Source organism: Scomber japonicus, chromosome 1 (assembly GCF_027409825.1).
Source record: "Scomber japonicus isolate fScoJap1 chromosome 1, fScoJap1.pri, whole genome shotgun sequence".
NCBI lineage: Eukaryota > Metazoa > Chordata > Actinopteri > Scombriformes > Scombridae > Scomber > Scomber japonicus.
In genome coordinates this window covers 32,404,304-32,431,810 of record NC_070578.1, presented here as the reverse complement: position 1 = coordinate 32,431,810, position 27,507 = coordinate 32,404,304, and the positions used below count along the sequence as shown (strand labels likewise).

General features: G+C 38.2%; 1 protein-coding gene across 1 annotated transcript in view; it reads left to right on the top strand.

Annotated features, from left to right (window-relative positions):
- luzp2 (leucine zipper protein 2) overlaps positions 1–27,507 on the top strand; it is a 90,169-nt gene that overhangs the window by 44,264 nt on the left and 18,398 nt on the right. Inside the window, exons 6-9 of the mRNA XM_053321123.1 lie at positions 5,961–6,023; positions 19,232–19,294; positions 23,308–23,382; positions 24,184–24,351. Of these exons, the coding sequence (XP_053177098.1) occupies positions 5,961–6,023; positions 19,232–19,294; positions 23,308–23,382; positions 24,184–24,351 (369 nt within the window). The remainder of the gene's footprint in view (positions 1–5,960; positions 6,024–19,231; positions 19,295–23,307; positions 23,383–24,183; positions 24,352–27,507) is intronic.

The window sequence follows — 27,507 nt, the reverse complement described above, 5'->3', positions numbered from 1 at the left end:
ATATTTCAACTGTATACTCTAAATACGCACATCTATAATTTATTGTAGCCTATATACTCTATAGAGTAGTGTCACCTGAATGATCAAAGTGACAAGTAGCAACATGTAATCATGGAGGAGTGAGAGGATGATAGAGAGAAACTGCTGTCTGTTATATTCCTACAATATTTCTGTGATCATTGAGTAGCATCCGTGCTGCTGAAAATACACCCCCAGACCAAACCAACTGTAACAAAATGTTTTAGTGGAGACATGACAACAGATAATTGAGACCATTTTCTGACATTTTGTAGTCAGTCAGCTATTCGGTTAAACATGAACACTTGACAGATTAATTGTTAGTTTCATCTCTAGACTTAATTCTTCAATCTTGCAATGTTCACGAGGATGAATTCATGCTTTAATTTAGTATTTAAATCATCTCATATCTAAAAGAAACCTTTGTTCCAGCATTTTTTTGTGTGTGATCTGATTTAAAAAGTGAGGAATCCAAAATGAGGCAGGCTCTGTGACAGACTGAGTGACAGATTTTGTAGAATTTGTTTGTGTGCTGTTGTGTTGTTTTTTTTCCTACATGGAAAATATGAGCAACATGTAAATGTAAAAATGGTTCCTTTATTTTCTGGTCTGCAGAATGACAGCTCTCCGGGAATAACACGTTTCGACATATGCAGCTCAGAGTCTCGCATTTTGCATAATGCACTGTGACATATAAGCTCCAGAGGATCTCATTTTCACTCTGAGTATGTCCTGCGGCTAAGCTACGTCACATTTCATGACAGCTGCCAGTTCTGCATGTCCTCGAATGGTGGTCCCTCTGTAAGGGCGAGAAGAGGTGCAACTATCTGGAATTGATACTCGGCCAGTTTTGCCTCACTGAATCACAAACAACTGCCATCCAAGCTCATTACCTCTGCTTGGCGTGCATGTATTGTATGTGTTAGAGTACACTGTACAGGTGTGTGTGGGAGTGAGAACTGCATTGCAAAGAAAAACCAGAAGCCAAAATGTACCACATGTGAGAAACTGACACTTTTTCAACTGAATGTAGCCTTTTGCTGCCTGCTAAAACATAGCACTGAACATTGCCTCAGTAGCATTTTTTTTCAAATAGATTTTGTTTTTCAGATAATAATAATTATGTAATGCAGAAGCAAATGTACTTGCATATCAAAGTACACAAAGGCCTCGAGTTTGAATTTGGAAAACCGGCCCTATCAGTTGTTAATACTCTGGTGCACGCTGCAGTTTTAATGTTGGGAATTCCCAGGATGTGATTTTGCCACCAACCTGCCTGTATCATGCATTCATATTCGAAAGTCTATAAAAGTATGTTACCAATTGGACTTTTACATATGTAGTAGAAAAATATTTCATTATAACCATATACAGTTGCAGCTTTGATGTGAGTGATTATTATTAAGCATTGATCTGTCAGTACAGTCTGTTTGTGCCATGACACACAGGGAAAACTGTGGAGGTGGCCACATTATTTATACATAGACGTCAAAGGCCAGCTGCTTCATGCACATTCACCCGCCTTCTGTATCCAAACTGTCCCTGTGGTTCACCGCCAACTTGTCACCTAATAACATTGAGCTGTCTCTAACATCAAGCAGTAGATCCATCATGAGAGCACAGCAACATATTAGCCAAATGTGTTATCTCTACTTAATTGAATTTAATGTGCCATCTATGAAGCATAATTTTGGTGTGGCGATACTACATATCCAAGAATAACCGCTAAATAAAAACTTGCACTAAAGCCTGAAAAAGCTTTAGTGACTGCAGCTGATACTAAAGCAGCGGGTAGACAGAATGGAGAGTGTTTGAAACGTGGTGCAAACATTTGAATTTTTGTAAATAGTAATCTTGAATTTGAATTTAAAACTAAGTACACAATTGTTAAGAGTCTTAAGCTTAAATTTCCACATTTTTGTCATGTCACAACTGCTGTTTAAAATAATAAAACCAGTCACTCACTACTCCTAATAATAATTGACTCTACAGTGAGCAGTACATTTTGGACACTCGTCTTTTTGTAGTTTATCACGACTATAATCAGCCACCTGTGTTTTTTTCCTTTTGAAAAGCACAGGTGTAAATCATTGAATTAATGATGGCTTAAATCCATTTAGCTGTTTCTGCCCTGGTATTGTGCATCCTGGCAGACTGTTACACTGTCCTAGCTTACTGGGACACTTGAATAGAACAACACAGCCTATCAGTAATGTTATTAGTAACACCTGTGCTTTTCCTACTGTTGCATGTCTAAATGTTTTCCATAAATCCTATCCTATTTTTGCACTTGGACTAAATGTTATTGTTGGACAGATAGTAGTGTACTTTGTTGGAGCACGATGAAGAGCATGAATCACAATTTGGACACTCAGATAAAATAACAAAGGATTAAATTTAGTGCACTGTACAGTAACTAGGGAGAGATTCCAGGCACAGCTTCATTTCTAAAACAAACTCCAGGATCATTTTATTAATCATGTATTAATGAAAGGAATGTCTGCACACCTGAGTAGTGGCAGGTGCATAGGAGGAAAGTGCAATCAAAAAGTGAAAAAAGGTCCTGCACATTGTCTCGGTCACTGCTGTTTGTTTATCACGTTGCTGTAATGTTTTGGTCTATCCAACCTTCATCAGGCATTTCACAGGCAACATTACAACACTTCCATACAGCCAAACAAGAGCTGCCTCAATCATCCAATGAAAAGACTGGAAAGATCACTCTGACTAATTAATGAGCACCTGGGTTGATACAAATAGTGTGCATCACCTGTCTGACAATAATACAGACAATATTCTACCATTTTGATATTTTCTAATCTTTCTAATTCTCATATTGTCTGCTCATTAATATAATATAAATGTAGTAATTAAAAAGAGTGATCTTTCCAGTCCTCTCATTGGATGATTGAGGCAACTCTTTCATGTATATATGGAAATGTTGTGATGCTGCTCGTGATATGCATGTTAATCCTATATTATTGAAATGAATTTTACTTTAAGTTGAATCAAAACCTTATCATATTTGAATTTAGTTCAAGATTATTTTTTTATTTTCATTGAGTTGCACTTTTTATTCTTTATTACAAACAACTGCTATTTGATGTTGACTGTCATACAGTGGTGTGGAGTAGAACTGTCATTGTGGATCCAACACAGGAAACCTTATGATGAGGTTTTCTGGTCCATACATTCACTCCACAGTTTGGAGATTACTGCTTTTGAAAATCCGAGCAGCACCACACTCTAGGCGATGTTCAGGACCACCCCTGCTGGCACCCAACATCGTGTTTCAAAGTCTGTTAGATCACACTCTAAGCCTCTTCATATGCAAAACCAGCATGGAAAAGGAGTTGCTGTTGCATGCACTTTTTTTATGCAGTGTTACATATGGAAAAGCAAAGTAAGAGCTTGAAGAGCAAGAACCTCTTCAGGGTCTCAGGTTGTTTTTGGTGGATGAGTTTCACTTTCTTTAATAATATTCATTGTTGTCCCTGCTTGGTGAGTTTGAAGAATAGACCTTCGACTACATGTAATTAGCTCATTGATGAACTCATTAAGAATGAGTCGATGAAAAGTAATAACACATCTCAAATGGCTGCTATGATGAACTCACGACTAATTACATTTGTTGTTTTTGTTAAGTTAAACAGAAGTGGTACAAGCTTAGTTACAGAACAGTGGCAGTAACTTCCTCTCAGTATCAAATGTTACAGGATCACCTTTGTGTTTCCTTTAGCTATCAAGTTCATAGTGAGCCTTATATCCCCTCAACACACCTTAAACTTCTATGTCCCTTGCAACCATTTTTTTTCAACTCTAAAACTCTAACAAAACAAAAAAAGACTAAAACACTCACATCTTTGTTTTGAGTATGAAATTTCCCATCTCCCTGAACATTGCATATCACACAGCTTGTGGTAACAAAAAAGGAACAATTGCAAAGTGTTGGCATGTAGCTCCTCTCCTTATTTTTGCAGTTACACCTCAACTTTGACATGAGATATTATTAGATGTAGTATATATTTAGATTTGGTTGTAAGACAAAAACAGAAATTGAATATGTTCCTTTTATTGTGAAGGAATAGTATTTCACATTTAATATTTCATTAGTGAAAGTGTACGTACATTTTGGGGGGGTGTTTTGTAAGGTCTCACAATGTTCACACATATCACAATCTTTCTGCCTCCAATATGTTTTCCAGCCACATACAGACACAACCACACACATCTTTCAAACTGCCTACTGGAAATCCTGTTTATATTCTACTAATTTCTTTTCCTGGAAAACTTATTTTGTGTTCAGTGGCAAGAGCTTGTTTTTATATCCCTCACAGTTCTGAGTCTTATGCAGGTTGGATTCAGAGAGAAAAAACTTGGTTAAAGTTTAGGAAAGATCACCGTTTCAGTTTCTGTCTTGTGATTCAAGTCAGTGTTGATTCTTTTTCAGTATTTGCTTAACTGAGAGCTGTGAATGCCTGAAACTAAATATATATTTTTTTAATTTAGTTGCTACAAGGGGATAAGGAAAACAAATGTGAAGATATTCTGTATGATTATTTTGCAACTTTATGAAAATGTTTCATTGTCAGGTTGCTAAAAAAATAGAATTAAGCCTGCACTAAATTTCACTATGCAATCCACCTGTATTATTCTACATGATGCAGTATGTTCTGCATACTTCATTAGTATTTTAAGTACCCTTTTCGTTTTACACCTTAATAACACTTCTGAGTCAATCTAGTTTTAAATCACAGCACAGATGGTCAGCTTTGAATCCTGTAATGACCGTAACTTAACTGCAGATGCTGGAGACGTTAGTGCAGCTTTCGTCACAGTTGATTGTGCTGTTTTATTGGGTCATCTTGAGATCTGGACTGATATTTTGGGTTAAGCTAAGGTTAAGTTGGTTTACAGCAAAACTTACAAACAGATAATTATCAGTGAAAAAGGAAATGATTTTTCTCCAAATGCTGTTACCACCTTCAGGTCTCATCCTCTCCTGCCTAGGATCTACAGGATCCCTTTTGTGTGTATCATTGTCAGACTTCCGTTATCACACAGATGACACTAAGATCCAGCCGTGCATTTGACTTAAATGAGGGGATTTCAGCTCCATTCAGACTAAAAATCACAGTGTGTGCTTTTAAACTAAGCCTGTGGCCAGAAACGTGTGTGGGATGCTTGCTGGTGACCTCACCTTTGAGGAAAAAGAGGTACTACATTATCTTGTCACCCATGGGTATTGAATTTCATATGTCATTTAGAAAAATTTGAAAAATAGCCATTTATCTAATATTTATAGCTTCAGAAATGAGGTTTTTGTTATGAGCCTTCTCGTTATGAAAGAGCTGCAGTTCTGCTTTTCACAGCTGATAAATGTTTCCAGAAATAAAAATATTTTACATCCCTGTGTGACCTGGAGATGATTAGTTACGCTTTTACCACATCTCCTGTAAATTATTTTAACTGGCTTTATTCCTTTCTAAGTCAGAGATCACTCCCATGCCTCTGGATTGTTTTGAAAACTGCTGCGAGGATCTTAACTGGCACCAAACAGAGAGACCTTATGACCCCTATTTTGGCATCCCTCTGCTGGCTGCCAGTCAAAGGATTTCACGGGTTTCCTGATCACGTTTAAAGTTCAGTGGGGGTCTAGCCCTGAGCTACATTCCTGACCTTTTAGATGCCTATGAGCCTGAGTGCACTCTCAGATCTTCAGACAAGGCACTCCTGACTGCTCTTCAACGCTAGTCTGAAATCGAGAGGCATCCGAGCACTTGCTGTCAGCACTCCTGCACAGCCAAATGCACTGTCTGAGAAACTGAGGACCACTGAGTCAGCCGTGCTTTTATAAAGCAACAAAAAATGTAAAAGTGCATACAGTGAGGAACACAGGACACTGACACCAATGACATTATCCTTTCTTTCCTTTTTTTCAGAATAAGAGCCTGAAAAATAAATTACTCTCGGGAAACAAACTCTGTGATGCCTATGCTGAAGAGGTAAGTTGATCCACTGTGTTTTTATCACATATATAACTATCTGCTCCCTCTATACATAAATGTTCAATGTTCATGCTGCAATGCATAAGATTTTACACAGAAATTTAGTTCAAGTTAGCAATATTAACAAAATACATGATGTTAATTGACAGATGCAAAATGATTATCTCTAACTCAGATTCATCATTAGCTTTAATGGCATGATAGATCAGAAACCTTCATTGCCAAAGCAGTACATAAAATGATTAGTATTGAGCTTGTTTCTTTTAGAGTAGTAGTATTTAACATTAACATACAGTATATCACTGCACATTCTCTCCCCACACATTTCTGAGGTTCAGGGATATGGATAAAACCTCTCTCATATCCTTGTATTATTTCTCACAGTATAATAGGAAGTGAGATTCTGTCTCCACCTCTCTTTTTTGACAAAGTGAACACAGCCAGGCCTCCCTTGGGTAGTCTGTTCTGCCTTTGACGGCCAGTTTCTATTGCCAGACTGTGCCTACTCAGACTGTACATTGTCAGAGTTTTCCTTAATTTAAAAAGTAACGATGTTCATGTATTCTGCCACCATGTACTCTCTGTTAATTTTATTTTTATTTTGAGATGTTTTTTGTTCATTTGATTTATAATAATCTGAGGATACTATTTTGTCATTTTTCTTCCCTTGAAATTATAGTAAATTCTCAACATTGAAACACTTTTTAGGACATTTTTGCTCTTACTTGTTTGTGTTGAAATACCTAAAGGTTATCTCTCACTCACACAAAAAAACACAATCTTACTTGGTTTTGGCTGTCTGGTGAATCTCAGAACAACTTGTCTCTAACAGTGAGCTGCTTGACGTCTGTACAGTACAATCTAAGAAACTCAGGTTGTAGTGAGAGCAGTGGCAAGTGTATTTCCACTGTGTCATTTTTGCTGTCATCTACTTTTTTGGTTTCTCTAGTTCAGCTCTGCTTCCAGTTGTTCCTGTCAGCAGCGTCCATCAGGTTCACAACCTTAGCAAAGCCTTGAGCTCAGCTTTGAACTCCTGCATTTGCCGCCCTGCTGACCAATGCTAACACTGTAATTTAGCCATGCAGGATCTTTGTAAGTCAGTAGGTCCTGCGGGCGTCCTGATGATATGTCCGAGTCAGCGCAGTTGGTGCTGTGTAATCGTAGGCTCAATAGTTATGCAGCTGTGCAGCGACTGATTCCAAGGAATTCCCAGAACCTCAGATTTTAACACATAGAGCGTGTGATGATGAAGGCCCTTTGATAGATGGCAACCTCGGTATTGAGATGGAGATTTTTCTTTAGAAAAACCCTGGACAGCACTTACAGCTGAGGCTTGTTCGATCAGTGCCACAGAGGCCATTACCAAGGCTTTTGAATAGCAGAACCATTGTTAGTAGTTTCCATTTTTATAGTCAAGCAATTAGAGCTGCAATGATTAGTTGCAAAATATTAAATTAATCACCAAATATTTCTAATCATTTGTTAAGTGTTTGAGTCATTTCCAAAGTCTCTGTGAATAGTTTCTGGTTTATTTAGTTCTCTATGATAATACACTAATTATCATCGGGTTGTGAACTGTTGCTCAGGACATTTGAGGATTTTACCTTAAGGCTTTGGGAAACAGTGATAAACATTTTTCAACATTTTCTGACATTTTCTGGTCCAAACAACTAATTAGTTAATCAAGAGAGTAATTGATAGATTAAAAGACATAATGAAAATAATCATCAGTTGCAGCCCGGGCATGTATCAGAGGATACATTGTAATATTTGAGTCTCTTAAATAAATATGTAGTCTCAGAATAATATTTGTGCCCTTGAAACACTAATCCATGTTCTCAAATGACTTAATTTGTTTGCTTCTTTTCTCTTGATCAGGCGCACATCTCTCTCCTTCATGCACAGCCCATTATAAAGCACTTTACGTGCACTTGAGGTTCTTAGTGTAGTTCCCCATAGATTACTCATTCATCCCTCTTTCTGGAAACCTGAAACATGATAATGTTTTTTCTCCAATTTGAGCCACTCACAGTTTTAAACAACGATTGTTCTGTTAGTGTTCTTTAACTATAGCTGTTATAGTTCCCATGTGGCTTAGCAGTGAGTTGTACTTTTTCAATTCTAGTTTATTAATCACAATATAATATTGGTTCAGTTAACTTTGCTCTAGGAAAATACAAATGAACATGAAGTAGTGCAGCAGAGGTTAGCATAGAAAGGAGACTCTCTACTGTGCATCAAGTGCGACATGACCTCAAATCTGTTTATTCAAGTTTCAAATAGCTAAATCCGTCAAAATTTAAATAAAACTAACAGTTACATTAACTATGACCACTCTGCTTTCATTGTTTATTTTGCATAGCTAATATATAGTTGCATGTATCATCAGTCATATGTAGCAAGTGACTATTAATATTTAATACAATTAATTTAATATTCAGGTGGCGCCTCAGCACTGAGCTGCTAACTTGCCACTTCAGTTCTCACTGCAACAATACCTTAATTGACACAAATGATTGAGTATTAGAGTTTTTTTTTCTGTTTGAGAATGACAAGTATCTGCACGGTATGAGGTGTTTTCTAGGCGGACTGACTCTCCTCTTGTAATTGGAATCAGTCTGGCATCATCACCGTAATGATAGACTAAAGCTTTGAATGGTTCAGAAATGCGTGCACACCACAGTTCAGAGACCCAAAAAGAGAATTTTGTGCTTTGTAGCTCTTGACATTGAAGGGCTGTTCATCGACTCCCATTCTGCTCCAACAAGTTATCCTTGAGTTCCTATTGACACACACAGGAAACTGGTGTTGAAAATTACAGGCCCTTTTTGTTGTTCCAGATCCTCCAGCTTAATGGTAAATGGTAAATGGACTGTACTTATATAGCGCCTTTCTAGTCTGTGCGACCACTCAAAGCGCTTTACATGACATGTCATATTACCCTTTCACACACATTCATACACTGATGGCAGGGGCTACCACGCAGGGTGCCAACCTGCCATCAGGGGGATCTAACCATTCATACACATCTACACACCGTTGGCACAGCAACGGGAGCAATTTTGGGGTTAAGTGTCTTGCCCAAGGACACATCGACATGTGGACTGGAGGAGCCGAGAATCGAACCACCAATCTTCCAATTGGAGGACGACCGCTCTACCTCCTGCCCACAGCCGCCCACCCTGATATTATTAATAACCCTGATATTTCACCGACCACACTTTTCCAAGCCATCATGTTGGTCACTCAACACTGAGCCAGAATTAGCGACAGCAGAGGATAAATTATTTAAAAAATATGAGTAGTTGGACTTGTGGCTGCTAATGCCTCATTCTCTGCTCTCTCTCTGTACCTCGAGCTGTGTTCTTGTCCAGTGCTTCACTGCCTTCCTGATTATTTCTGCAGAGCTGTTATCAAGGCGAGTGGACTGGTCTCTTTAGGGAGAAGGTAGCTAGAGAAATTTTCTTGAACACAGGTAGATGGAGGTCACTGTCTTCAATTCCCTTGGAAGGCTATAAACTCTGAAGTAAATCAGAGAGGGGAATTTTCATCCATGCCCCTACTTTCATCCTGGGAAGTTATTTATGTTGAAAGGGGAAAGGTCACAGACTGGGGCTGTAATCACACTGTAATTACTGTAGACTGACGGAGAGAGAAATGGATACTAAAGCTGAAAAACAATTGCCACAACACTCTTCTATTACACTTTTGTCTATTGCCAAGGAATCCAGATGTGCTCAAACATAACATCTGTTCATGAGGTCTAAATTCTGATGTGCACTATGTGAGTGATTTTTACTAACCTATTGAACTTTTCACTTCATTATATTCAGATGGTGACAGCGGACACCCACTCGAAAGTAGATTAACATTTAAGAGCATGTTTACCCTCGAACATAGTCTACACGTAATTGTTGTCTAGAAATCAGCTCTTCATGCTTCAAAGATCTTTTCAATTAAGATCTCCTTAGAGTATTGGGTACGTCAGAGATTAATCCCTAATTGAGATTAGGCCAGATCTTTTTTTAGTTGGCCTTGGATAAAGTTTCCGAGCATAAGCTTCTTTTACTGCATGTGATACATTTTAAGGTTTTTGTATGAGTAAACAGCAGATATCCTTTATGTGTGATTTGCGCTCTCATCTTGAGAAAATTGGCTTTGGGAATTCCTGTATTGTATTTTGGAATACATTTCATTTGGTGTGGTAATCGTTTTTAGAAAGCTGCTTTAACTTGAGCTTGGCTTTTCTCTGTATGTGAGGTGGAGGATCAAGCTTTGTTGCTCTTAATCCATGTTGTGCTGTGAAAACTACTCAGCTAAAAAGACATGAAATTACATATTTAACCACACTGGAAAGAAAGTTGTATGGTTGCTGTAAAATTTATGAACCTTTTTGTTTTTTATGAACAATATTATAATAGACTACAGAATGCAAGAAGAGCAGCACTTAATTAACTACCATGTGAACCTAATTAAGCTAATTTTAGCTACGTGAGTTGTTTGAAAATGCTGTCTCTGGCTGACTTTTTTAGCATTTCAACGTGACCTGTTTTAAAACAAGAGCAAGAAGAGTAAGAAAGTCTTTAAAATGTGAACAATGGCTACAGATGTGATGTTGCACTAAAGACTGAGGCTGAAGTTGCATTTTCCAGGTAAAAAGTTATCATTCTTACAGTAGCATAACTCTACTCTGCTGCTTGCTTTACATACTTAGTGAAGCAAGACAGATGTTACATTTCTGCCTTATTCATATTTATAATAGTTAGTTTTACATTTAGCATTACAAGAGAAAAATACTTGTGGGATGAGGACGAACCAGTGTGTTTGGCAGATATCAACATCAAATCCAATGCTCACTCTCTAATTACAAAAAGTCAGTTATTGGACTACTGGACAGCTGCTGTTCATGGGAGGAGTTTAACGAACAATTTGCACACATATTTATAACAGTTGGAGAAAAATACTTGTAGGATGAGGACAAACCAGTGTGTTTGGCAGATATCAACATCAAATCCAATGCTCACTCTCTAATTACAAAAAGTCAGTTATTGGACTACTGGACAGCTGCTGTTCATGGGAGGAGTTTAACAAGGGTTATCATGCAACAGTATAAAACTGCTGACACTATGCTATGAAAGAGCTACTATGTACATTAAATACTAACAAATATGTCATATGATTAAATACATTAAATTAAAATGCCATTTCATTCATATATAAAATATTATAGTGTGCTTCTTGCTTTAGTTCCCTGCTACTTTATAATTTTGATTATGGTCATAAATTCTCAGCTTCAGTCTTTCAGAGGGGCTTTAAGGGCGGTAAATCTGGTTGCTTAGTAATTTGGTCAGTTGGTTTAAACTGCTTTGGTGTATTTGGGCATAAGGAGGAGCATGGACTCAATTGGCCACAACCAGGGTTAACAAGGCTAATAAAAGTCTTTATTGTATTATCCCATTTGCCAGAGCATCAGTGAAAACAGTCCAATGATGTGTCATTGTTCACATTAAAAATGATTTCCAAAGATCAAGGATCGTTAATTGAGGTTTGAGGATGGGTTTCTCCTCATGGGGAAATAGATGGAAGTAATTCCCCCTGCCAAGTTCATTTTATGTGTCTCAAAAACAGTTTGGAAAGACAATAGTGGAACTGTCAATGTTCAGACATGACTGTATGAATGTGAACGTCCAGTCAGTAAACTCACTGGCGGCCTGCCACTGGCCTGACTCAGCTGTGTGCTTGTTCACTTTACCAATTACAAACACCTCACAAATGCAGCAGTCCATTTCAATTGGAGAGGAAACTTAATAGGTCTGCGCAACCCAGTCTGCTACTGAAACTTCTGCTGCGTGCTATACACATCTGACTATTTTTGCTCCTTATGTGGATCATCGGAAAAATGTCAACCTTTCCGGACCAGACGGTGATGTCCTGGGGGGAGAGAATAGGGGGCATCTGATAGCTCTGAAAACCTGAGTCAATGTCAAGTTTAAGACAGTGAAGGAAAGAGGAACATGGCATTATAGATCTATTGGGCATCATTTCCTCAAGAGCACTGATTTATTCTATTCATTATTTTTTCATATTTATAGTGTTGCTGCACAGCCATCATTTGGAAGAGGGGTGTTTGTTACCAACTAGTATTTCAGCTCTGTTACCACTAAAATTACATTCTTATGTCTGAACCATCTACAGAAAAAATATAATACACTGGATTTGGGAGGATTTCTTGTAATGAGTGAGTTCAAGGTGAATGGCCCCATGTAATTAATTCTACAAGGGCTTTTTGAACAGAGCAGCATGCCATCATCATCTTGTGTATTTTGGGGTGATTAATGATCTAAAAAACAGATCACACTCGTCTTTGATAATGAAGCATCAGTTATTTTAATAAATGTTCTTCCCTTCCATTTATTCATAGACTTTGGATGTGACTGGGAGAGTTTAACAATACTAGGATGCCATGCTGATGCCATGCCGACCAGATTGAACTGGCAAACAATTGTAAAACTATTTATTGCAGCAAGATGTAATTATTTCAATAATTAATGTATCTAAAACAAAGTATAACACAGCAAGCAAGTGATTAACCTGATACTTCAATCCTCACTTTGGACAAACACAAGGAGATCTAGCTACTTATGATTTAATGAGTTATAGAACTACAACAATAACTGACAACTGGAAACTATTTTAATTAATCATTTCAGAGCACTTCTGAGCTAAAATGTCAAATTATTGTTTCCAGCTTTTTAAATATAACGATTTGCTGTGTTTCTATGTATCTTAAGGTTTTGAACTGTACAGTAAGTCTGTCAAAACAAGTTTGAGGAACTGCAATTGACATTTGAACTGATAATAAAAATAATGATAAGTTGCAGTTAACTTACTTTTAATGTTGAGTTATGTAGTTAAAATGGCTATGTTTAGAGCTGAAACAGTAAGTCAAATCAAGTAAATCTTCTTTACATGATCCATTATCCCAAATCCCCAATTTACCTGAAGAGTTCTTTACAACCTATACAGTATACAACACCTTCTGTCCTTACAGTGTCAATTCAGACAAGGAAACACAAAGGATACACATCACATTAGGCTGAGGGAAACTGGTGGGCATTTTCTTTAATTAGTTGAATGTATTATTTAAAAAAAAATACATTTATCATTTACGAGAAATACAAATATGCTAATTTCCATCTATTGTCTATCTACCTACAGGCAACAAATAACTCCCAATAGTACACAGAGCACAATGTATAATACAGCACGGTAAAATACCATGTAACAAGCCCTAACATACCTAAATAAGTTCTGACACAATTGATTACTTAGAAAGCATCCTTTTAACGCCACATGAGAAACTGAGGGAGTTAATGATGTTTTTCAGATTGTCTGGGAGTTTTTTCCATTCTTTGATGGCGTTATGTGAAAAGCCCGAATGAGCAAAATTGTTCATTTAGGAACACTGCAGACACCCCTAGAGGCCAGACAAGAAAGTGTCTGAATCTGAATGTAAATGGTAATCTGAGAACTTCACCGTGTTTAATTTGCTTCCATTTTTTAGACAAACCGATTGATAAATCTAGACATTGATTGGCAGATCACCCAATAATGAAAATCCTCAGTTGCAAGATGAGTAATGTTTATGTATCAGATGAAAGATGGTAAGATTAGGTGTGGGTTTGATATGAGGATGGAGATGGATAGCATTGACATTTTGGCAAGCTGCATATGTCACATGACCCTCATCATTTATGGCCCATCACTTCACCCTGTGTGCATCTCAGAGCATCATATTCGTTTTTATGTCCTATCAAGAAACAGCGAAGAGATGACATATATGTGGTTAAATGCCACCTAATATTAAAACGGCCCCGGTCTCATCCCGGAATCAGAAACCAAAAGACAGAATACTACAGATATGAGCGTTTGATGTTGTGCTGCTTTGATAACATGTTGTTTTGAAAGACGTTGTCTGCTCACGGCTTCATTGATGTACTCTACAATACAATTTGTTATGAGCTCAGGGAGCATAGAAGAGCAGATCCTTTAAATAAAACAAATGTATTACTATGCTGTTCTACTTCACTATCCATATTGAATAAATCAGATTACCCTGACTGAAATGATTGAAATGAAATACATACTTGAGTCGGTACATTTTGGCTGCCGGCCAGCCACTGGTCTGACTCGGCTCACATGCGTCAGCCAATCAGACACACTTCACAAATAGGGCAATCTGTTTAAATGGAAAAGGAAACGTAGCAGGTCTGTAATGCTGCTGTGCTCCTGCTGCCAGTTAGATGCAGATGTATGCCGAAGATGTCAGGACATCCTTTCACCTCACCTCTCACTACCGTGTGTTGTCATGTCACCTGTTTATATCTGCTTTTATATAGTTTGTGTATGTTACATTGAGTTACGGGCACTGACAATACATACAACACATTTTTTTTTTTTCAAACAAATGTTTTGCTATTTGTCAATTTTAGTAACAATGAAAACCAAGTGTTAGTTGTCATCTGAAAAATAAAGCTTCCAACCAATGTACACTGACAAAGGATGAGCAAAAGTTTAGGAAGACATCAGTATACAGACAACTTCTTGTCATCTACCTGCTAACTCACTTTGTGACCGAACTGAACTGAAGAGAGGTCCTGTTGTTTATTTTCTCACTTTTTTGTTTTTTTTAATGACCTCCATGTCTCAAGACGCACCCACACACTGCGTCATTTACACCGTAGGCTGTTTGGACTTGGATAATGAGAAACCCTTAAAGGCTTTGTCTTCAGATCCAGAGCGGTGTAGTGTGGCTTCAGCTTGAACTCAAAATTAATGACACCATCTGAAAATGAAAGTGAAGAATCAAAGGAAAGTGCCACTAGATAGGACGTATACAAAATACATGTTACTGGAGTGGAGAAAACAGGCCAAGATGAGGAAAGAAATGAAAGAGATGTGTAAGGACGTGCAGTTCATGTGTGGATTTTGTTATATTTCAAAGAAATGTGGCAGACATGTAAAGCTTCAAGAACAGATTAAATGTAATTTGGCTGCTTTCAGATTTTTTAAATATACATACTGCAGTTATGGTGATTATATTTTATACTATGGCTCAGGGATCAATGCTATTTCTGTGGGTTGATAAATTCTACAATATTTGGCAATAAAATTAAACTGTTAGTTTCTCAAACACTGAAAATATGACTTTTATTAGATGTATTTGTTGTAATGCACTTAAAACTAGACTGTCCATACTTCACAAGATTAGTTAGAAGTTCACAATGTTATCAAAGTCAAATAAATTGCCACTAAACAAGTTAATAAATAATGTTAAACAGCCTCTGGATATATGTCAATCTCGTAGGAACACAACCTGACACCCGCAGCATTGCTTGATAATTTGATTGTCATCAATAATAAATAAATAATCAGACATATTTGTGCAGATATTCACTGCTGTGTCCTTGCAGCTCAGGCTGGTATCATCATTTTCACATGGACAGTGATACAGAATGATGTATGAATATCCTTCTCTAAAAGTTAGAAACAGCCATTAAACAGCACCAAGCTTATGAAATACTGCATCCTTATATTTGATACAGTTTTTTTTTAACATTTTGAAATGCAGGTCTCATCCTTGCAGAGTTTTTTGAACTATCAGGAACAACAAGACTGAGATGTTGCTGTGATTCTCCAGGGCAGCGGAGACAGCTCACATGATTTATTCTGAGTAAATAATATACCGATGCTTTGGTTATTCTGAGAGCTCAGCACATTTAGAGAGTCGAATATTAACATTTATAAGTTAACACTCCACAGTGTTTGACTCTTCAGCCTCTTAATATGATTCATTCTATTAACAGCTACTGTAATATCTCAAAAGCTCCACTTCACTGAAACAAATAAAATTAATTTGTTAACATTTGATTTCATGACCTGGGCCACGATGAAACAGACTTAACGATCCCAAATCATATAAATCTCTCGTTCTCTTTTAAAGTTACCTCAGTATGTATTTAACCTCTTTTTTTCTATGAGGAGCCCCAGGATGCAATTTTTGAATCCAGTTACACAAGACAGATATGAGTGTCTTAGGACATGGAAGCACCCTGGGAGGAGGACTAACAAGATAAAGAACCTCATAAAAAAGGAACAGGTGCTTGTCAAGCACATGAAACCCTTCGGAGGGAATTTGTCCCTCACCATCAGTGTGTGTGGTGAAAGATTAGACCTTGTGTCACATCTTTACTGCCTCTGTCAAGGAAGTAAAGAGATAGACATAGATTGAAAGAGAGGTAAAGGAAGGTTTGAAAAGATAGACAGCCCAATATAAAGGAAGAGATATAGACAGGTACAACAAAGATATAGAGGAAGAAAGAAAGATAGAGATATGGAAAGGTATACATTGAAGAGATATAGACAGGTACAACAAAGAAATATAGGTAGAAAGAAATAAAGAAATAGATATGGAAAGGTACAACAAAGCGATATAGGTAGAAAGAAAGAAAGAAAGAGGTATAGACCCTGTTTACAGCTGGCATTAAAATGTGTCTCAAGTGATCTGATCTCAAGTGGACAGCATTAAATACAGTGTAAACCACCACTGAGACACTGTGTGATCAGATCACTCAAACCACAGTGGTCTGGGATGCATTTGACCTCATATCTATTGTAGTGAAACACTAATTTAAAAAAACGGCCAGGATGTAACAGGAAAATACGTCAATGCAGGATGTAGCGGTTGAAGGCTGTTGAAAAAAGGAGCACTGATGTATGTGATTGGAGTGATCTGAAAAGTTGGAATAGACTGTACCGACATGTATGTTCAGTTGTGTGCACAGGGGGGGGGGTGGGCAGGGCGGGCAGGGTGGTCGCCCCCCTCACGGCCCATTTGTTAAAAAAATGCGCGCTAAAGTGCCCTTCTGAGAGCCAAAAAGCGTGCTACAGTGCTCTCCTGGTGGGCAAAACACACTAAACTGCCCTCTTGGGAGCCAGAACGCATGCTAAGGTGCCCTCTTGGGAGCCAAAACGCGTGCTAAAGTGCCCTCTTTGGAGCTAGAACGCATGCTAAGGTGCTTGGAAGCCAACATGTGTGCTAATGTGCCCTCCTGGTTGGCAAAAACATGCACTAAAGTACCCTCTTCAGTGGCGAGAACGTGCTGTATGTGCCCTTTTTTTTTCTTATTGCCCTTGCCCTTCAAAAAGTCTGTGCACGCCACTGTGTATGTTAGTTTTTGAAACATTTGCTCTTAGCTCTTTAGCCCACACTAAAAACAAATGCGGAGCTTGTCTGATGTGATAACTGTGCACAGGGCTATTATAAACCTTTGAAAGAAGTGACGTAATCAGCAATGAAATCTGGACAGAAGTAGTCAGCTTGAGACACATAATAGAGACAGGTGTGAACTGCAATGTGTCTAGGCTGTCTTGTGATTGGATAACCCACATTCAGATTAATTGCAGGTCATTACGATCTTGATCAAACTTGATTTTTTTAATTTTGAAAAAGTGTCAGTCCTAGAAAGAAGTAGATATGTCAAGACAGGCTGCAACGATTATTTTCATTATCTGCTTGATTGAAAAGATGGAAAAATATGAGTCACTGTTTCCCAAAGCACAAGGTGACATCCTCAAATGTTGTGTCCTGACCAACAGTCCAAAGTTTACTGTTATAGAAAGAGGCAAGAAAATCTGAAACCATAGAACTTAAACAATGACACAAAACTATAATTTGATTATCAAAATAGCTGGCTATTAATTTTCTGTCAATCAACTAAGTGATTAATCTACTAATCGTTTCAGCTCTAATGTTAAATTTCCATCCAAATGGAGCACAGACTCTAACCAGATGGACAGATAATCCACAAAAGAAAGTACGTGTTTCTGTCCACTGCTCTTATGCTACTGTTAGAGTTGGACTAGATCAAGATAAACAGCTATTGGCACAAACTCTCTAGTCTGGTGCCAGCAAAGCACTGCAGAAGAAAAGGCAGCAACAAAAGGAGCAGCAGTGGAACCTCAAACGATTGAAAAATGGCATCTATATTTATTTCATGTATTAATTTTAATTCCCCTCATCAGTCCACACAGATCTGATCTGAAGCTTGTGGGTTGTTTAACTTGCATGCTTCATTTGTTTGTTGTTCTAGTGTTTCCACCCACACTTTTATGCATAGATTGAATATGTGCAGGTAGATGTAAATATTAGAATTATGGATAGAGAGAGGAAGATATAGATAAATAGAATAGAGATACAGACAGATGAGCAGAAAGAAAGAAATTGCCTTAAAGGAAGAGATACAGATATGTAGAAATATTATTTGTGAACCTATCAACAGACATCAATTAAGTCTAAATTAAGCAGCATTAATTAATATGGATAATATAAATCATGCATCTACATCACAACAGGAATATTCTCTCAAACAGCTTTATAATGACTAAAATATGACAGACTCGCCCATTGATCTTTTCACTCACAACTTTTCTGCTATTCAAATCGATCCAAGGCATTTTTATTGACATAATTAATCACAGTTGCAGTCTTGCAAGGCTTCACAATACCCACAGTATAAAGATGATGCATAAAAAACATCTTCTAACCTCACTGAGGACCAGGAAGAGACGCCTCCTGATCTGCCGCTGAGTCCCACGTGGAGGCTTTCAGTGTTTGCGCTCATATCAGCAGCAGCTTTGTGGATGGTGATGTATCAAGCTATCTTGGAGGCAGCGTTTGTGTTCCATGTGCCTACTGATGTGGAGCAGCAGATGTCAGGCAGAGCTGGTCACTGTGGGTTGGGGGTGGCAATGTTACTGCAGCTTATATGTGTGTGTGTGTGTGTGTGTGTGTGCGTGCGTGTGCGTGCTTACCGATAACAGGCGTGAGCCCATCGTAACCTAGGAACCCTGATGTGTGTGGTTGTGGCGGCGGTTATGTGTGTAGTGGGAGGGAGAATTCAGGTTTAGACAGTGGGCAAGAAGCCAGTGCATGACTGCATCATTGTGTGGACTATGCAGTTCAGTGAAGGGGAGATTTGATATTTTCTTCCTCTCAGTAGGGCCTTCCTTTAAGTCAGAGCTTTGCCCAGGGAACACTCACAAAGGAGTCTTCTGCTGCAGCTGGCAGAATCCTGCTACGTGATCTAAAACCAATTTCGCTATTTGAATAAGCTAACACTTATTTCCTTATCTTTCTCTTGCAGTCCAAAAAAATCCAGGCTCAACTGAAAGAACTGCGGTACGGGAAAAAGGATTTAATTTTTAAGGTAAGCTCAAACTCAAGAGGAGGGGGGTGGGCTTTATAGTAGCTCCAGACCACTGGTAAACAGGTACTTCAGACCACCTTGAAAGGATGATCCCATCACAGGAGGTACTCCAATTAATTCAGCCTGCAATTACAAAGTCCCTTCCAGCAAGGCAGCAGCCTGCAATGTCAATGGGCCAGCGCTTAGTCTACATACAGCTAAGTTCTCTCCTCTGTTTTCCCCCCTGGCAAGACCCATCCCATCCTCCTCTATGATGGGAAGCGTGTGGATAAATGACATGGACAGCAGTGTATGAAGTTGATAAGGAATTATGTATTAGTTCATATAAGGGAATCTCCAAGACACAAATTACAGATGACACCATGTATTGCTATAATTCAGTGAGTAGCACATATCACAGGGGCATTAGAAGTCTAGCCCCTTCCTCATATACTTCTTCTGCAAGCACAATATAAACAGTGGGAAACAAAATGTTTAGTATTGTTGCCCACCAGCACACACTCCACTGCCTCTTGTATTGGAATGACTAAATGGTTTTAGACTTTAGTGCTCACGTAATGCTTATTGGCATTTACTGGTACAGGGGCTGACCTTTCAGGCCTTGTTTGCAGTGTTAAAATGTCAGTCGACATTTCTGCCACGGTGCCCTACAATGCCATTTCTTGAGTGTATGTTTTGATCCTTCAGACCCACTCATTCCTAAACCTACGTGAGTCAGAGCGCTGACATAAATTAATAAAAAGGACTTGAGCCTCACAGACAGAATTTTATGCTTCTATCCCAAAGTCTGAATATATTGTCCCTGCATGTCCTGTTTCTTGTTCTATTTCCAGCCTAGCCTCTAGAATGATGGATGCGTTGACTTGTTTGCTTGGTGTCACCACTCATAAATCGTTGTCGCTAAATTGCATCAGTCACACACCCAAAACAACCTTATTGCTCAATGTCAGCAGACGTTTCATGTGGACCTGTAAAACGTTATGGTTTCTGGTGATTCGCTTAATGCAGGAGTACGAGGCTAATTTGATCATATGCTTTATCGTGTAAAAACACCCATCTTTCCTGCTGCTTCTCCATTTTTATTTTTAAAGAGGGAAAGGTTAAAGGGAAGTGACACATTTCCCTCTGACCTACTCTTCCTGCCGCAATCCCTCAGGCTACTCCTGAAAACTCATCTGTATCCCCCAAACGTATGCTGTGATCAAAAGCCCAGCGGGGGGACGAGGAAGCAGAAAGTAGGGACGAGTCACTCAAGATACGGAAATGTCATCAGCTTCACAGGGGGGATGTCAGTCAAGGCACCTTGACCAGGAGGCAATTGAATTGGTTATGACGGCTTTTGTACCTTGTCCAAGTACATTTTACAGTACAGCACAATGTCACAGTACACAAAGATATAGCCATCTAAAAAGACTGGAAACAGAACAAAGACAAGAAACCTACCTAATTATTTTATCTTGGGAGCAATAAACTTTTTCAAAGGATTGACAGATATAGTCATGAAAAAAATTGGATTTTGAAACAATAACATCACGAAAAGGTACTGTTTTGACAACATGCAAGGGGAGGGCGGGGAGGTCAGTCATGTCTGTGTTTCCCTCACTTGATAATTTTCCATCAATCGTCGTTAGATTTGAAGGACAACTGTAAAAGAGAACCAACCCTGTGAATCCACACCAGTCCCAATATTAAACTGTAAACAGTACACACAGGCAAGTTCTCCTTCACTTGCTCAGTCATTACATTAGAGACTTCAGAGGAATTGACGGTGCCTTCCCTGCATTTCCCCTGCAAGACAATATTTTTTGGCAGAGGAGCTGTATTCAAGGCTTCACATCTTCTTTTCTCTGTCAGACCACTTTTAAATTCACCCCCAGAGCTGTTTCTCCACTGGCTTTATAAGAAAAAAAAAGAAAGGGGAAAAAAAAAAGAAAGAAAAATGACGGCTTGATGCAGTTGCATGCCTCGTCTAGCAGAGTGGCTAGTACCCTACTGACCCCGCACCTCTATAATGGACTCTGCACAAAAAATATGGAGCTTTATACTTGAAGGCGCTAACCCTGAAAGTCAGCATTTCTGGGTCAGTGGCCATGCGGCTGCAGTCCTCAGGAGACTATCCGCTGATGATGCACTGTGTAATGGATGTAATGGCTCTCTGCTATAATGCTACACACCCGCATGTATGCACATACAAACACACACACAGAGAGTCTTTAGATCCTTAAGAAGACGAAGAAAGAGCATGCTGCTTTTATTTCTATGTACTTGTGAGCCAATGCAGCCGTGACTCATGATTATTCAGTTCTCCGTAGTTTTAACTTGGTGTTGGTTGGCACAGTTAAGCATTCAAATCTGCTTTCACTGCTAATAAGGCAAACTCCAAACATTTTGTGCTGGTGTTATCTATCGTGATTAGATGTGAACACACTCAAATAAAAACTCAAGGAGAAAAAATGAATCTTAGGCCTTTTTTGTAACATCATATTATAATGTTCGACTGCCAGTGTTCTTATGGTATAAATCTAATGATAAAATGTCACCAGTCTCTTTGAAATTGGACTGTTAAAATTGTATTTTTTTTATCAGTAACCTTCAATATCCTTTATACTGAAAAAAATGTCTATCAGTGAATATTTATGCTCTTCATTCACCTCAAAGATGAAATACTGTATACAAGCCTTTGCGTTCATGATTAAAGAAGTTCCCCTCCAACTTTATTATTTTGGGTTCCCTCTCGAGCACAGCCCGACAGCGACAAATGACGACCGTCTCATACTCCCTGTAAATGAAAAAAAAACAAAAAAAACACCATCTGAGAGCAAGATCTGATTCTTTGGCTTCTTTGAAAACTCATCGCAGTGAATGTTGTTTCGTCCTTGACTGTCACCGTATGACTCATCCCTCAGGCAAGACTTACACATTGTTTCTGCCACCCTGTTGAGTGTTAGAAGTGACAGACATGTTCATCATTAAAATTACTTACGATATTACTGGAAGAAATCCAAATGACAATGCGATGAACATGCCAAATAGTTTCCGCAGTGCCACAAAACCCACTGAGGTGCAACACAAGTCCATAATACTCCCTAAAAACAATCAATCAGTCTCGTCACTCTTCTCTGATATTTCACACTCTTTTCTGCAGAGTTTGTGGATGCTGTTTGGTGGTTACTGACCTTGGGTGTTTCAGAATGCATGCCCATGCAGTTTATGATTTTAGAGGCCAGTAAAAGGCACCCAATAAAAGTTCATGACTCATAGTCCATCGCCAAGGCCAGTTTTACACAGACTGTATGCAAATGCTCCTAAAACAAGTTTCTTTCCTCTTACTGATTAATTTATCAATACGAAAAGACTCACCAGGAAGCACTATTGATCCTCATATGGAGATACATTGGGTCATTTACCAAAAAAAAAAAAAAAAAAAAAAGGAAAGTATTTTGTGTGTGTGTGTGTGTGTGTGTTGTACCATTCAGGGATTAAACTCTTACAATGATACTCAGTAAGGGGTTTGATGGTTTCAGAGTATCTGCTCCCTTTAGTGGTAAAGATTAAACTTTTCTTCTATCTAAAGGACAGATCTGACCTTTTTCAACCGTATCTTGGATCCTGCAGTTTTCTGTGTTACTAAAGGGCCTATTCACCAAAGCATTTTACCACTAAAATCAAAATGAGATTTTATCAATGTAATACAGAAAGGTTTGTGAGGTCCCTGCACACTACTGGTACAACACACAGTAGATTCTTTGAGTGCTAAAAGCATGTTAGGCACACAAGGTTTAGTACTCGATCAATTTGTGTGAGTATGTGTGTGTGTGTGTGTCATAATACAGTTTAAAAAAAATCAGGACAAAAGTGATGATCAGCAAAATAATAGAGAGGACTCTCAATCCTTTTGTGCTATAGATTTGGGTTATTGATAGTGCTGGTGAGACAAGACGGGGGTGGAGAAATGCTTTGTTTGCACAGAACAAAGAGGATTGAGCTGATTCAAAAACACTGTCTTTCCGCAGGGGCAGCAGCTAATGGACTTGGAGCACAAGTTAACTATAGCCAAGGAAGAGCTGGAGAAGACTGCACTCGACAAGGTGAATACAAGGGGGGATGGGGGGTGGGGAGGGGCTTTTAATTGTTTTCTTGCTGTATCATACTGTTCTATAACTTCTTTATTTGCAGGTTGTTTAACTCTTTGCTTATCTTCTCTGTGACCCATTTAAATCATGCAATGTCAAATGCTGAATAGAGAAACAGCTACTGAATAATTTAATGAATAAAGTATATGTAGTAATATCAGTCAGTGTGAATCCATGTTTTAGAAAGTAGAATTTGAAGGTTGGATGGTTAGGGTAAAGGTAGAATAACTCCCAAAAGAAACACTTTAATGGCAATATGCTGTGTAGTGAGGATGTCTGTATTTTCAAAAAAAAAAAAAGTTCAGCTTCAGCAGGTTGAACACATGCAGCAGCTTTAATTTATGAGGTATAATGTTATTTTTATATGACACACTGTCACTGGGGGCAAGTTAGATGAGTTAAAAATGCATGGGGAGACAACTGCTAATCAGAAAAACACGTAGTCCTGGTGTTCAGCTCAGTTGTATTGACATCAGACGCTGCTGTAAAATAATTAAACCAATTGTTTTTATTATTACTATTGATTAAATGTTAATGATTTTTTTGAACACCCATTCGTTTGAACACTCTGGTGAGTAACGCTTCATGTCCTGCCTAACGATGCCTCCTAGCTGACGACAGTCCCTTTAAGGCTTGGCCTCCCATGGCTTGATGCTTAAGTAAATTTCTCATGTGGATGCATGGAAAGAAGGATGGAGGGATTCAAAAATCTTCTTGTGTGTGTGTGTGTGTGTGTGTAATCTTGTTTGGGGACAGGAGTCTCAGCTGAAGGCGCTGAAGGACACAGTTCACATCTGCTTCTCAGCTGTCATGCAAAACCAACCCAGCAGCAGTCACAGATTTCCCACTTCCCCCACCCACTTGTTCAGATACTCATCACTCATCAACAGCTCGAGAGTCACCTTTCAGCAGCCACACGCCAAGGTAAATCAGTATTCCACTCACTTTCATCTGATTTAATGTTTATCCAAAAGGAAGCCTGCATGTGGTAAAAATCCAACCTTTTTATATTTAATACTTTGGCTGAGTGATACACTCAGTCTGCCTCACATCTACTGTAGATGAGGTCCTGCTGTCCTTGAACTAACAGTATGTTTCACTGTTAGATGTTTAAATGTGCTCTGCAAAGGTGCCACAACCATGAGATTTCACTGTTACATTTATACACTGTGAGATTTTTATACTGTTCACCTTGAAGACTTTTCATACATTTTTGAAAACCATTTAATTCTCATTTACTGAGGTTACAATAACCTTGCATCTTTCTTAGATTGTGAAATGGCTCAAAAAGCACTGAAAGCACTTCAAATGTTCACAAAATGCCCTTTTATATCTCATAATCTCACATGTCAAACAAATAATTTTAGTGAATCAATAAATTAAGTTTTTACAATGTGTTTCTTGTAATGAAATCATGACCTGTTTATTTCTTTTTGACAATGGAGGTTCATCAGTTTGTTAAAGTTGAAGTGGGAATTAGCAAAAAATACACAAGTTTGACATTTGATAAACAAAACTTGCAACTACTGAAAAAACATTAATTTGATGGCTGTGTATAAAAGTTGAGTCTGCACTAATTTATTATCAGTAATATCAATCCCACAGACACATTACAGAGATATACCACTATAGTTTATTTACGATTGTTAAAATGTTGGTAATATCCTCCTTAAATTACCAATTATAAGTATTTGAGTAATTCCCAAGACAACAAATAACTGGAATTTAATTTCAAAGTTCCCAAACCTATGTGACAAGACTGTTATCAAACTAACTAATACGTAAACAGTTATATACCTAGGCCCTTGGTACAACTCTTTTCCTTCATACTTGCTGTGGCGTTTCACTGATATTACACCGCTACTTTGAATCATAACTTCTATCTCCTTGGTCGATCATGTTTGTGGTTGTCAGTAAATCTTTTTTTTTTTTTTTGCATAAGACATCCATATATCCTGGAGTCTCTGAACTGACACGCTTAAGATAACAGTTAGCAGTAAACATTTACTAAAGCTGTAATAAAAAAAAAGTCATTATGGTAATCATCATTGCTGCTGAATTGGAACAGGTTTTTTTTTTTTTTTTTCCAAGCTAGTTTTGATTCACTGGATTTGGATGAACAATGCAGGCTGAATGCAAAATACATTACTACAACCTCTCCATATTTCCAAAAGCATGATCAATCAGCCATTTCCACACAAGACGTTTTGACTTCTCATAGCAAGGAAAGCATTACATTTAAGAGTGTCAGTCAGCCATGTCAGTGAGCCAGTATGTAAAAAGCAGTCACTTGAGATGATTAAACTAAATGGATCGCAGCTCCGTTTAATAATATTAATTGCACCTGCTGTTTCCCTGCTACAACATGTCAAAATGTCTGCCTCCAGCATCGACTCTGCCGTGAGATAGCAGGTCAGTGTGAGTGACCCTTGTTTGAACACAGCCGTGATTATGTCTTAGGATGAAAATTTGTTTTGTAAAGTTAGAATGGAGAGGGAGTTGGATTTGTGATTTGCTTCTGTAATGCGGAGTATAATTTTCTCTCTGACTTTTTAGATAAGATAAAGCAGGCTGCTGTTTTTTGTTTTTTTCTTCTTCTTCTTTCTCCTCTCTGTGTAAACACTTTGAAATTGAAATTCATTTCACACTGTAACTCCCAGCTTGGTGACATCATGGAATATAACTCGGTGCCAAAATATTCACCTCACCGCACTTCAGAGCGCACATAATGCACTGTCTGCGATATGAATTTAAGTGTTAGCCGATTATTACCTCCTGTTCAAGTGGCTATTTGTCAATCTGATGCCCTGAGTATCACTCTCTAGAGAGAAATAGCCCAGGAAATAATTACTACCAAATATAACAGTTGGGCAAACACAATTCCCGAGGATGTTCAGAATAATAACATGTCTAAATCAAGCAGCAGTCACAGTAATTTATGTCAATCTTTATATTCAATTGTTAATGTGGCTTTAGAAGTAAATCCCAATGATTCTTTTTGGCATTATTATAGAAGTTTTAGTATGTTGGACTTGTTCTGTATGAAGTTATTAACTGAATGTGACACAGTCTTTGTTTTGAGCACTGCAAAGTCAAGGTCACAGTCGACTCAACTAAGGACTCAGACTTTAATCCCTTTTAGGAGCACAAAAAAGGTGACTGCCGAGAGAATTCATTGTAAAAAATAGGATTATGCCTTCAGTGTAGATATTGCTTCTTGTTTTGCTAGGGAAACACTTTGACATTTAAGGGCTAATGTCAAATGTCAAGGTTTTATCCAGGAAAAAAACCTATTTGTGTATCAAGCAAAAGGGATACTAAATTATACTAAACATTTCTACATATTGGTGTGACTGTGTAGACCTAAAATATAGAGCTGAAATGCAGCAGAATATACACATCGCTTTTACTTCTGGGAAATATACTTCACAGTACAGTTATTTTTCCCTCTACCAAGCAGTCATGTCAAACTCAATCAGACATTGTGTTAGTTCTGATTTCTGAAAAGCAGCGGCTGCAGTCACTTTGAAATCATCAAGCCGGCCACAGCACCGCCACGCCTTATCTGCCATGATCCTGGTGAGCAATTCTGTCTTTAAGAGGCTTTTCTCTCCTCAAAGCACTCACAATTTACTCTGCATCTCTTTCTTGAGTGCCTAAGAGATTTGACATGCCACTTAGATGATATATATATATATATATAGATATATATATAGATATAGATATATATTTCTCCATTTTCTTATCATGCTTCAGTACCACCATCTCTACCAGTATAACCACTGACCTTCTGCAGCAGCATCACACAAAACAATATCCAGTAATTGACACATTCAGTCTGTATTCAAACTTGTGTCAATGTTGGCAGTCAAACAGGATGATCCCATTATAGCAAGTCTGTATTTCCCTGTCACCTTCTTCCATTTACTGTGTGCCAATCAGAAACACATGGGCGAAATAAACATCTCACAAAAGATAAGACAAGTCGAGGCAACTCAAGTTAGGTGTGGGCTGTTTTTTATGCTAATTAAGTTATTACTTCCTACTTCATTAGCATACAAATAGCAGCACTCAACTCGT